The sequence below is a fragment of the Salmo salar genome, chromosome ssa13 (assembly GCF_905237065.1).
Source record: "Salmo salar chromosome ssa13, Ssal_v3.1, whole genome shotgun sequence".
Taxonomy (NCBI): domain Eukaryota; kingdom Metazoa; phylum Chordata; class Actinopteri; order Salmoniformes; family Salmonidae; genus Salmo; species Salmo salar.
Genome location: NC_059454.1, coordinates 19,911,454 through 19,925,212, shown reverse-complemented (window position 1 = coordinate 19,925,212; position 13,759 = coordinate 19,911,454). Strand labels below are relative to the sequence as shown.

The window sequence follows — 13,759 nt, the reverse complement described above, 5'->3', positions numbered from 1 at the left end:
ATCCAACCGGCCTCACAACCGCAGAACATGTGTAACCATGCCAGCCCAGAACCTCCACATCAGTCTTCTTCACCTGCGGGATCATCTGACGAGCGGGAGGGTTCTGCTGAGGAGTATTTCTGTCTGTAATAAAGCCCTTTTGTGGGAAGAAAAACTAATTCTGATTGGCTGGGCCTGTGTCCAGTCGAGCCACCCATGGCTGCACCTGTGTCCAGTCATGTGATATCCATTGATTAGGGCCTAAAAATGTTATTTCAATTGACTGATTTCCATCTATGAACTGTAACTCAGCAAAATCTTTGAAAATGTTGCATGTTGTGTTTATATTTTTGCTTAGTATATATATATATATATATATATATATATATATATATATATAGTGTTTATGTTTTTGTTCAGTATATACAGTTGAAGTTGGAAGTTTACATACACTTAGGTTGGAGTCATTAAAACTCCTTTTTCAACCACTCCACACATTTCTTGTTAACAAACTATAGTTTTGGCAAGACGGTTAGGACATCTACTTTGTGCATGACACAAGTAATTTTTCCAATAATTGTTTACAGACAGATTATTTCACTTATAATTCACTGTATCACAATTCCAATGGGTCAGAAGTTTACATACACTAAGTTGACTGTGCCTTTAAACAGCTTAGAAAATTCCAGAAAATGATATCATGGCTTTAGAAGCTTCTGATAGGCTAATTGACAAAATTTGAGTCAATTGGAGGTGTACCTGTGGATGTATTTCAAGACCTACCTTCAAACTCAGTGACATCATGGGAAAATCAAAAGAAGTCAGCCAAGACCTCAGAAAACAAATTGTAGACTTCCACAAGTCTGGTTCATCCTTGGGAGCAATTTCATAATGCCCGAAGGTACCACATTCTTCTGTACAAACAACAGTACGCAAGTATAAACACCATGGGACCACGCAGCCATCATACCGCTCAGGAAGGAGACACGTTCTGTCTCCTAGAGATGAACGCACTTTGGTGCGAAAAGTGCAAATCAATCCCAGAACAACAGCAAAGGACCTTGTGAAGATGCTGGAGGAAACAGGTACAAAAGCATCTATATCCACAGTAAACCGAGTCCTATATCGACATAACCTGAAAGGCCGCTCAGCAAGGAAGAAGCCACAGCTCCAAACTGCCATAAAAAAGCCAGACTACGGTTTGCAACTGCACATGAGGACAAAGATCATACTTTTTGGAGAAATGTCCTCTGGTCTGATGAAACAAAAATATAACTATTTGGCCATAATGACCATCGTTATGTTTGGAGGAAAAAGCGGTACGCTTGCAAGCCGAAGAACACCATCCAAACGTGAAGCGCGGGGGTGGCAGAATCATGCTGTGGGGGTGCTTGCTGCAGGAGGAACTGGCGCACTTCACAAAATAGATGGCATCATGAGGAATTGAAAATTATGTGGATATATTGAAGCAACATCTCAAGACATCAGTCAGGAAGTTAAAGCTTGGTCGCAAATGGGTCTTCCAAATGGACAATGACACCAAGCATACTTCCAAAGTTGTGGCAAAATGGCTTAACCTGTTGGGGCTAGGGGGCAGTATTTGCACGGCCGGATAAAAATGTATGTACCCGATTTAAACTGGTTACTACTCTTGCCCAGAAATGAGAATATGCATATAATTAGTAGATTTGGATAGAAAACACTCTAAAGTTTCTAAAACTGTTTGAATGGTGTCTGTGAGTATAACAGAACTCATATGGCAGGCCAAAACCTGAGAAGATTCCATACAGGAAGTGCCCTGTCTGACAATTTGTTGTCCTTCAGTTGCATCTCTATCAAAAATACAGCATCTCTGCTGTAACGTGACATTTTCTAAGGCTTCCATTGGCTCTCAGAAGGCGCCAGAATGTGTAATGGGGTGTCTGCTGTCTCTGGGCGAAGAACAACAGGAGAATTTGTGAGTGGTCAGCCTGGGAACAGTGACACTGGAGATGCGCGTTCATGAGAATTCTCCATTTTTTTCTTTCAGCCTTTGAATGAATACAACGTCACCCGGTTGGAATATTACGAGAAAAAGTAGCATATAAATTTATTTTAAACAGCGTTTGACATGCTTCGAAGTACGGTAATGAACAAAACAGAGGTATTTGGATATAACTATGGATTATTTGGAACCAAAACAGCATCTGTTGTTGAAGTAGAAGTCCTGGGAGTGCATTCTGACGAAGAACAGCAAAGGTAATCCAATTTTTCTAATAGTAATTCTGAGTTTGGTGAGGGCCAAACTTGGTGGGTGTCAAAATAGCTAGCCGTGATGGGCGGGCTATGTACTCAGAATATTGCAAAATGTGCTTTCGCCGAAAAGCTATTTTAAAATCTGACACCGCGATTGCATAAAGGAGTTCTGTATCTAGAATTCTTAAAATAATTGTTATGTATTTTGTGAATGTTAATCATGAGTAATTTAGTAAATTCACCGGAAGTTTGCGGTGAGTATGCTAGTTCTGAACATCACATGCTAATGTAAAAAGCTGGTTTTTGATATAAATATGAACTTAATTGAACAAAACATGCATGTATTGTATAACATAATGTCCTAGGAGTATCATCTGATGAAGATCATCAAAGGTTAGTGCTGCATTTAGCTGTGGTTTTGGTTTTTGTGACATATATGCTTGCTTTGAAAATGGCTGTGTGATTATTTTTGGCAGGGTACTCTCCTGACATAATCTAATGTTTTGCTTTCGCTGTAAAGCCTTTTTGAAATCGGACAATGTGGTTAGATTAACGAGAGTCTTGTCTTTAAAATGGTGTAAAATAGTCAGATGTTTGAGAAATTGAAGTTATAGCATTTTTGAGGTATTTGTATTTCGCGCCACGCAATTCCACTGGCTGTTGACTAGGGTGGGACGCTAGCCCAGGGAAGTTAAGGACAACAAAGTCAAGGTATTGGAGTGGCCATCACAAAGCCCTGACTTCAATCCCATAGACAAATTGTGGGCAGAACTGAAAAAGTGTGTGCGAGCAAGGAGGCCTACAAACCTGACTCAGTTACATCAGCTCTGTCAGGAGGAATGGAGGAAGGAATTCACCCAACTTATTGTGGGAAGCTTGTCGAAGTCTACCCGAAACGTTTGACCCAAGTTAAACAATTTAAAGGCAATGCTACCAAATACTAATTGAGTGTATGTAAACTTCTGACTCACTGGGAATGTGATGAAAGAAATAAAAGTTGAAACGAATCATTCTCTCTACTATTATTCTGACATTTCACATTCTTAAAATAAAGACGTGATCTCGAATGACCTAAGGGAGGGAATTTTTACTAGGATTAAATGTCAGGAATTGTGAAAAACTGAGTTTAAATGTATTTGGCTAAGGTGTATGTAAACTTCCGACTTCAACTGTATGTGTGTATATATATATATATATATAGTCTTTAGTTTTGTTCAGAAAATATATATATAATGTTTATATTTTTGTTCAGAAAATATATATATATATAAATATATATAGTGTTTATATTCTTGTTCAGTATATATATACATATATATATATATACACACATATATATACATATACATATATATATATATACACATATATATATACATATATACATATATATATATCTATATGTAGGCACTTCTAGAAAATATGGATACATTGCAGTGGTGGGTGGGAGCAGAACTGATCTGCAGATGACAAAAACACACTCTGTTTTTCACACTACCAACCCCAGACTACCACCATGAGAACTGACAGCTGGGGAGAATAGGTGATGAAAATGTGAGGACACTACAGGGAAAGAAAACTGGGTCAAGGGTGTGAGGGAGAGAATGAAATGGTTGGATGGGGAGACAGAGTGACGAGAACAGCTGGTAGGGGAGGATGGGAGGAGCAGACAAGGTGGAGGAGGGATTGAGGGATGTTTTAATTAGCTACAGCCCCCCCTCTCATCTCCTATTCCTCATCTCCACATCCAGCCGTGATTGGGAGTCCCATAGGGCGGCACACAATTGGCCCAGTGTCGTCCAGGTTTGGCTGGGGTAGGCCGTCATTGTAAATAAGAATTTGTTCTTAACTGACTTGCCTAGTTAAATAAAGGTTCAATAAAACATTACAAAAAATCTCCTGTCTTGCCATGTTGTTAGGTTGTGGTTCATTTAGGGTGTGTGTGTGTGTGTGTGTGTGTGTGTGTGTGTGTGTGTGTGTGTGTGTGTGTGTGTGAGAGAGAGAGAGAGTGAGAGAGTGTGTGTGTGTGAGTGCATCATCCTAAGCTCTGGCATCTTCATCCAATATTTGGAACCAATGACTGATCACCCCAATCCACAAAAGTGGAGACAAATTTGACCCCAATAACTACCGTGGGATATGCATCAACACAGCAACCTTGGGAAAATCCTCTGCATTATCATTAACAGCAGACTAGTTAACAATGTACTGAGCAAATGTCAAATTGTCTTTTTAACAAATTATTGTACGACAGACCACGTATTCACCCTGCACACCCTAATTGACAAACAAACAAACCAAACCAAAGGCAAAGTCTTCTCATGCTTTGTTTATTTCAAAAAAGCTTTTGACTCAATTTGGCATGAAGGTCTGCTATACAAATTGATGGAAAGTGGTGTTGGGGGAAAAACATACGACATTATAAAATCCATGTACACAAACAACAAGTGTGAAAACAACACACATTTCTTTCCACAGGGCCGTCGGGTGAGAGGGATGCAGCTTAAGCCCCACCTACTTCAACATACATATCAACGAATTGGTGAGAGCACTAGAACAGTCTGCAGCACCCGGACTCACCCTACTAGAATCTGAAGTCAAATGTCTACTGGTGCTTCTGTCACCAACCAAGGAGGGCCTACAGCAGCACAGATTCTGACAGACCTGAGCCCTAACAGTAAATCTCAGTAAGACCAAAAAATGGAGTTCCAAAAAAGGTTCAGTCACCAGGACCAGAAATACAAATTCCATCTAGACACCGTTGCCCTAGAGGAAACAAAAAATGATACACACCTCGGCCTAAACATCAGTGCCACAGGTAACTTCCACAAAACTGTGAACGGGCTGAGAGACAAGGCAAGAAGGGCCTTCTATGCCATCAAAAGGAACATAAAATTTGACATACCAATTAGGATCTGGCTAAAAATACTTGAATCAGTTATAGAATCCATTGCCCTTTATGGTTGTGAGGTCTGGGGTCAGCTCACCAACCAAGAATTCACAAAATGGGACAAACACCAAATTGAGAGACTGCTTGCAGAATTCTGCAAAAATATCCTCAGTGTACAACGTAAAACACCAAATAATGCATGCAGAGCAGAATTAGGCTGATACCTGCTAATTATCAAAATCCAGAAAAGAGACGTTAAATTCTACAACCACCTAAAAGGAAGCGATTCCCAAACCTTCCATAACAAAGCCATCACCTACAGAGAGATGAACCTGGAGAAAAGTCCCCTAAGCAAGCTGGTCCTGGGGCTCTGTTCACAAACACAAACAGACCCCACAGAGCCCCAGGACAGCTACACAATTAGACACAAACAAATCATGAGAAAACAAAAAGATAATTACTTGACACATTGGAAAGAATTAACAAAAATAAACAGAGCAAACTAGAATGCTATTTGGCCCTAAACAGAGAGTACACAGTGGCAGAATACCTGAACACTGTGACGACCCAAAATTAAGGAAAGCTTTGACTATGTACAGACTCAGTGAGCATAGCCTTGCTATTGAGAGAGGCTGCCGTAGGCAGACCTGGCTCTCAAGAGAAGACAGGCTATGTGCACACTGCCCAAATAATGAGGTTGACACTGAGCTGCAATTCCTAACCCCCTGCCAAATGTATGACCATATTAGAGACACATATTTCTCTCAGATTACACAGATCCACAAAGAATTTGAAAACAAACCCAATTGTGATAAACTCCCATATCTACTGGGTGAATTACAACAGTGTGCCATCACAGCAGCAAGATTTGTGACCTGTTGCCCACAAGAAAAGGGCAACCATTGAAGAACAAACACCATTGTAAATACAACCCATATTTATGTTTATTTATGTTCCCTTTTGTACTATAACCATTTGCACAACGTTACAACACTGTATATAGACATATGACATTTAAAATGTCTTTACTTTTCTGGGACTTCTGTGAGTGTAATGTTTACTGTTAATTTTTATTGTATATTTCACTTTTGTTAATTATCTACTTCACTTGCTTTGGCAATGTTAACATATGTTTCCCATGCCAATAAAGCCCTTCAATTGAAACTGAATTGAGAGAGAGAGAGTGTGTGGGTGTCAAGTTAAGTTGTATTACTCACAGCTGTCTTCCTCTTCAGTGATGGCGCTGAAGACGTAACAGGCGTACACGAAGCCCAGGAGCTGGGAACACACAAACACACACACACACACAGAGTTAGAACACACATATAGTTAGAATGCGCACAGAGAGTTAGAACACACACACACACACAGAGTTAGAACACACATATAGTTAGAATGCGCACAGAGAGTTAGAACACACACACAGAGTTTGAACACGCACACAGAGTTAGAACACGTACACAAAGTTAGAATGCGCACAGAGTTAGAACGCGCACAGAGTTAGAACGCGCACAGAGTTAGAACGCGCACAGAGTTAGAACGTGCACAGAGTTAAAACGCGCACAGAGTTAGAACGCGCACAGAGTTACAACGCGCACAGAGTTAGAACGCGCACAGAGTTAGAACGCGAACAGAGTTAGAACGCGCACAGAGTTAGAACGCGCACAGAGTTAGAACGCGCACAGAGTTAGAACGCACACACAGATTGAACGCACACAGAGTTAGAATGCACAGAGGGTCAGAACACACAGAGCGTTAGAAAGCACACAAAGTTAGAACACAAAGAGAGTTAGAACACAAAGAGAGTTAGAATAAACAGCGTCAGAACACACAGAATTAGAACACATCGTCAAAACGCACCCAGAGATTGAAAACACACAGAGATTGAACGCACACAAAGAATAAACGCACACAGAGTTAGAGCACACAGAGCGTTAGAACACACAGAGCGTTAGAACACACAGAGCATTAGAACACACAGAGCGATAAAACACACAGAGCAATAGAACACACAGAGAGTTAGAAAGCGCACAAAGTTAGAACGCGCACAGAGTAAGAACGCGCACAGAGTTAGAATGCGCACAGAGTTAGAACACACAGTTAGAATGCACACAGAGATTGAACGCACACAGAGATTGAACGCACACAGAGTTAGAACGCGCACAGAGGGCTAGAACGCACAGATGTTTAGAACGCACAGAGGATCAGAACGCACAGAGCGTTAGAACACACAGAGCGTTAGAACACAGAGAGAGTTAGAAAGCACACAAAGTTAGAATGCGCAGAGAGTTAGAACGCACAGAGTTAGAACGCACACAGAGTTAGAACGCACACAGAGCGTTAGAACGCACAGAGGGTTAGAACGCACAGAGGGTTAGAACACACAGTGTTAGAATGCACAGAGTTAGAACACACACAGTTAGAACACACAGTTAGAATGCACACAGAGATTGAACGCACACAGGGTTAGAACGCGCGCAGAGGGTTAGAACGCGCGCAGAGGGTTAGAACGCGCGCAGAGGGTTAGAACGCGCGCAGAGGGTTAGAACGTGCGCAGAGGGTTAGAACGTGTGCAGAGGGTCAGAACGCACAGAGAGTCAGAATGCACAGAGGGTCGGAATGCACAGAGGGTCAGAACACACAGAGGGTCAGAATGCACAGAGAGTCAGAACACACAGAGGGTCAGAACGCACAGAGAGTCAGAACACACAGAGGGTCAGAACGCACAGAGAGTCAGAACACACAGAGGGTCAGAACGCACAGAGGGTCAGAACGCACAGAGAGTCAGAATGCACAGAGGGTCGGAATGCACAGAGGGTCAGAACACACAGAGGATCAGAACACACAGAGGGTCAGAACGTGCACAGAGGGTTAGAATGCGCGCAGAGTTAGAACGCGCACAGAGGGTCAGAACACACAGAGGGTCAGAACGCACACAGAGTTAGAACGCACACAGAGTTAGAACGCACACAGAGTCAGAACACACAGAGTCAGAACACACACAGTGTTAGAACACACACAGATGTTTAGAACACACACAGAGGGTTAGAACACACACAGAGCGTTAGAACACACATAGAATCAGAACACACACAGAGTCAGAACACACAGAGAATTAGAACACACAGAGAATTAGAACACACAGAGTCAGAAACACACAGAGTCAGAACACACAGAGTTAGAACACACACAGAATCAGAACAGATAATTAGAACACACAGAGTCAAAACACATACAGAGTCAAAACACAGAGTCAGAACACACACAGAGTTAGAACAGATAATTAGAACACACACAGAGTCAGAACACACAGAGAGTTAGAACAGATAATTAGAACACACACAGAGTCAGAACACACACAAAGTCAGAACACACACAGAGTCAGAACACACACAGAATTCAGAACAGATAATTAGAACACACACAGAGTCAGAACACACACAGAGTCAGAACACACACAGAGTTAGAACAGATAATTAGAACACACACAGAGTCAGAACACACACAGAGTCAGAACACACACAGAGTCAGAACACATACAGAGTCAGAACACACACAGAGTCAGAACACACACAGAGTCAGAACACACACACACAGTTAGAACAGATAATTAGAACACACACAGAGTCAGAACACACACAGAGTCAGAACACACACAGAATCAGAACAGATAATTAGAACACACAGAGTCAAAACACATACAGAGTCAAAACACAGAGTCAGAACACACACAGAGTTAGAACAGATAATTAGAACACACACAGAGTCAGAACACACACAGAGTCAGAACACACACAGAGTCAAAACACACACAGAGTTAGAACAGATAATTAGAACACACACAGAGTCAGAACACACACAAAGTCAAAACACAAAGTTAGAACACACAGAGAATTAGAACACACACACAGAGTTAGAACACACAGAGGGTTAGAACACACAGAGGGCTAGAACAGAGAGTTAGAACACACAGAGGGTTAGAACACACAGAGAGTTAGAACCCATATAATTAGAACACCCACACAGAGAGTTAGAACACACACAGAGAGTTTGAACACACAGAGTTATATAACACATAGAGAGAGTTAGAACATTTAGAGAGAGTTAGAACACACAGAGTTATATAACACATAGAGAGAGTTAGAACATTTAGAGAGAGTTAGAACACACAGAGTTATATAACACATAGAGAGAGTTAGAACATTTAGAGAGAGTTAGAACACACAGAGAGTTAGAACCCAGACAGAGTTAGAACCCAGAGAGAGTTAACCCACTTAATCTAAAAATGTCTCTAAATTTCACCATCATTGTAAAGCCTTAGTTATTTGGTTTCTTTGACAAAGTAATTTTTTAAAGAATATTATTTAGTGATACATTTCCGTCTGTCTCTAATTTTAAGGTCAACCCTGTTATGTGAACTGAACTCTTGTTTTACAGTTTTTCCCAATTGTTTACTCACTAAAACTGGCCCATGAGGCACAATGACACAAACCTGTAACTCATTTAGCAGAACCATACACCCAATCAGACAAAACACAACACACAATTCTCTACCTTTGGCACAAACTTCACAACAAAAAATATATTGTGTGCAAATGAAAAGCAACACTGTTCAACAAGCTAAGCTCAATTACCAATTTATCACTTTCACATGTGCAAACACTAATTGTGTAAATGTTCACGTTGCAATCAGACCTTTGGTATGGATAAAAAGGCCACAGGTGAGTACTCCTGTGTTCGGAGAACAATGGAAGCAAACTTCGCAGAGAGAGGTAAAGGTAGAGGTAGAGGTGGAGGAAGACCAAGTCCTGAAATTCGGGTGACTATGGTGGACTATGTCGTCAACCATGTTTTGACCTTGAGAGTGGCAGAGAGTGCAGCCCAATCTGAGCTGCTTCACCGTAGCATCCATCATCCAAACGTTCCAAAATGAGAATAGATATGTACTGCTGACATTGGACTTACATTTGGAATGTGTTCACACCCTTTGACCTTTTCCATATTCACTTATTCTAAAATGGATTAAACACATGTTTTTCCTCATCAATCAATCACACTCATCAAACACAATACCCCATAATGATAAAGCGAAAACATGTTTTTATAAATTTTTGCACATTTATAAAAAATACAAAACAGAAATACCTTATTTACATAAGTATTCAGACGTTTTACTATGAGACTTGAAACTGAGCTCAGGTGCATCCTGTTTCCACTGATCATCCTTGAGATGTTTCTACAAATTGATTGGACTCCACTTGTGGTAAATTCAATTGATTGGACATGATTTGGAAAGGCACACACCTGTCTATATAAGGTCTCACAGTTGACAGTGTAAGTCAGAGCAAAAACCAAGCCATGAGGTCGAAGGAATTGTCCGTAGAGCTCCGTGACAGGATTGTGTCGAGGCACAGTTCTGGGGAAGGGTACCAAAACATTTCTGCAGCATTGAAGGTCCCCAAGAACACAGTGGCCTCCATCATTCATAAACAAAAGACGTTTGGAACCACCAAGACTCTTCCTAGAGCTGGACGCCTGGCCAAACTGAGCAATTGGTGGAGAAGGGCCTTGGTCAAGGAGGTGACCAAGAACCTGATGGTCACTCTGACAGAGCTCCAGATTTCCTCTGTGGAGATGGGAGAACCTTCCAGATGGACAATCATCTCTGCAGCACTCCACCAAATCAGGCCTTTATGGTAGAGTGGCCAGACGGAAGCCATTCCTCAGTAAAAGACACATGACAGCCCGCTTGGAGTTTGCCAAAAGGCACCCAAAGGACGCTCAGACCACGAGAAACAAGATTCTCAGGTCTGATGAAACCAATATTTAACTCTTAGGCCTGAATCCCAAGCATCACGTCTGGAGGAACCCTGGCACCATCCCTACCGTGAAGCATGGTGGTGGCAGCATCATGCTGTGGGGATGTTTTTCAGCGGCAGGGACTGGGATACTAGTCAGGATCGAGGGAAAGATGAACGGAGCAAAGTACAGAGAGATCCTTGATGAAAACCTGCTCCAGAACGCTCAGGACCTCAGACTGGGGCGAAGATTCACCTTTCAACAGCACAATGTAAGCACACAGCCAAGACAACACAGGAGTGGCTTCGGGACAAGTTTTTGAATGTCTTTGAGTGGGCCAGCCAGAGCCCGGACTTGAACACGATCAAACATCTCTGGAGAGACCTGAAAATAGCTGTGCAGCGACGCTCCCCATCCAATCTGCCAGAGCTTGAGAGGATCTGCAGAGAAGAATGGGAGAAAATCCCCAAATTCATGTGTGCCAAGCTTGTAGCGTCATACCCAAGAAGACTCGAGGCTGTAACCACTGCCGAAGGTGCTTCAACAAGGGTCTAAATACCTATGTAAATGTGCCATTTCAGTTTTAAATTTGTAATACATTTGCAAAAATGTTCTAAAAAAAAACATTTCTAAAAGCGTGTTTCCACTTTGTCATTATGGGGTATTGTGTGCAGATTGATGAGGGAAAAAAACAATTTAATCCATTTTAGAATAAGGCTGTAACATAACAAAAGTCAAGGGGTGTGAATACTTTCCGAATGCACTGTATTTACTACTTGACAGTAGTACAACATTAAGCTCAGTAAAGACTGTAGATTCCAATACATACCAACAGGGGAAACAAAGTAAATGTTTCATGTATTACTATATTTATGAAATTGGGAGCTACAGTATACCACGTTGTAATATGTTTGTCTTGTATACTGTATTACTGTAGTGTTTACTGTACTGTATGCTATTTTGAGTTTGTAGAACTGAAAGACGACCACCACATGGTGGTAGAACACATCTATGTACAGACAAACAGGAGTCTGCCATTGTGCAAATGGTAGTTTAAAATAATTCCATAAGACTGCAGGAAATCCAACAACAGATGATTGAAAACCTGCCATCTTCCATAAGATCAGAGTGAGTTTATTTTTTTACATTTTTTACATTTTAGTCATTTTAGCAGACGCTCTTATCCAAAGCGACTTACAGTAGTGAGTGCATACATTTCATACATTTAATTTAATTTCATGCATTTAAAAAAAAAAAAATTGTACTGGCCCCCCGTGGGAATCGAACCCACAACCCTGGCATTGCACACACCATGCTGGCATGGCAAACACCATGCTCAACCAATTGAGCCACAGGGAAGCTTTATCAACCATAGCCCGCATCTTTAAGAAACACCACCTCCGGATGAAGCAAATCTACATAGTCCCAATTGAAAGGGATTCCCAAAGAGTGAAGGATAAATGCTACAAATATGTGCAAGTAAGTAATGTTCTAGTACTACACTCTTGAAACATTAGAGACTAATTGATGTTGTCAGTGAAATTTACTATACAGAAATTATAGTATTTACTGTAATTTCAGAGAATCATGGAGTTGAACGCAAGTCCCATCCCCCAGGAACTCATATTCATAGATGAGGCTGGATTCAATTTAGCGAGGAGGAGAGGAAGGAACATCCTTGGTGAATGCGCCATCATTGAGGTACCTGGCCAGCGCGGGGGAAATGTCACCATATGCGCAGCTATGAGCCACAATGGGGTCCTCCACCACCATGCCCCCCTTGGACCATACTACACTGCCCATCTCCTTCATTTCCTGAACACCTTACATGACAATATTTTTCAGCCAGAGCAGAGAGGGCCAGGTGATCCTGAGCAGCAAATGTATGTTCTAATTTGGGACAACGTGAGTTTCCATCGGGCTGCTCAGGTCCGCAACTGGTTCCATGACCATCCCGGGTTTATAATTCTCTATCTCCAACCATATTCCCCATTTCTCAACCCCACTGCTTTTAGCATGGTGGTGGAAGGTGTATGATCACGAACCCCATGAACGTATGGTCCTTCTCCAGGCAATGGAGGAGGCCTGTGGTGACATTCCAACAGAGTCCTGTCAGGGGTGTGTGTGTGTGTGTGTGTGTGTGTGTGTGTCATTAGTAGGCAGAGTTTCATTTTACCTGTGGGGTTTGGGGAAATTGACTAACTGTTGTGTGTTTAGAGTTTTGAGTACCTGAGCTGTAGTTTCAGCAAACATGTGTTAACATTTGGGAAAAACGAATAAAACTATTCCTTTTTAAATAATGGTTTTCAAAAGAAACATTGAACATCTAACAGTGTAAAAGCAGGTAAGATGGTTCTACTCTTTTGGGCCGTTTGCTGGTGTTTTGTGGTGGAAAACTGAGTGGGTCGAACATAACTCTTCAACCCTGTTACCCACAGATAGACAGGCCAGAAATGTTTTAGCTTTCTTTTATGTGAAGCTTGGATTCAATTGCCACTCCCTGTTGCACACAACAAGCTTCAATTCCTTCTGTCGCAAGGGGATTCATGGCTGATCTAAGATTCCAGTCAACTTTGTTACTTTATTGGGACTTAACAGGCACTTACTACAGTATATGTTTTATTTAACCTCTTGAGATGGGAAAATGTGTTTTTCATGACAGAATGTTAAAATTAGTTGAAATCAAAAGGTTCAGTTTAAATGAACAATTACATACATTTCTATCATCAATTGCACACAAGGTCCAACCGAAACTTGACTTCGCCTTTTAACCCAACCCCTCTGAATCTAAGAGGTGCAGGGGGCTGCCACATTGGACACCCGGGGAGCTGAGTGTACGTGTGGGGGATGTGAGAG

General features: G+C 41.6%; 1 protein-coding gene across 5 annotated transcripts in view; it reads right to left on the bottom strand.

Annotated features, from left to right (window-relative positions):
• nkain4 (sodium/potassium transporting ATPase interacting 4) overlaps positions 1–13,759 on the bottom strand; it is a 138,327-nt gene that overhangs the window by 12,497 nt on the left and 112,071 nt on the right. For 3 of the 5 annotated variants that reach the window (XM_014134737.2, XM_014134736.2, XM_014134739.2), the window contains exon 5: positions 6,322–6,382. The exons of the other annotated variants lie outside the window; for them this stretch is intronic. In XM_014134737.2, the coding sequence (XP_013990212.1) occupies positions 6,322–6,382 (61 nt within the window). The remainder of the gene's footprint in view (positions 1–6,321; positions 6,383–13,759) is intronic. 5 annotated transcript variants of the gene reach the window in all.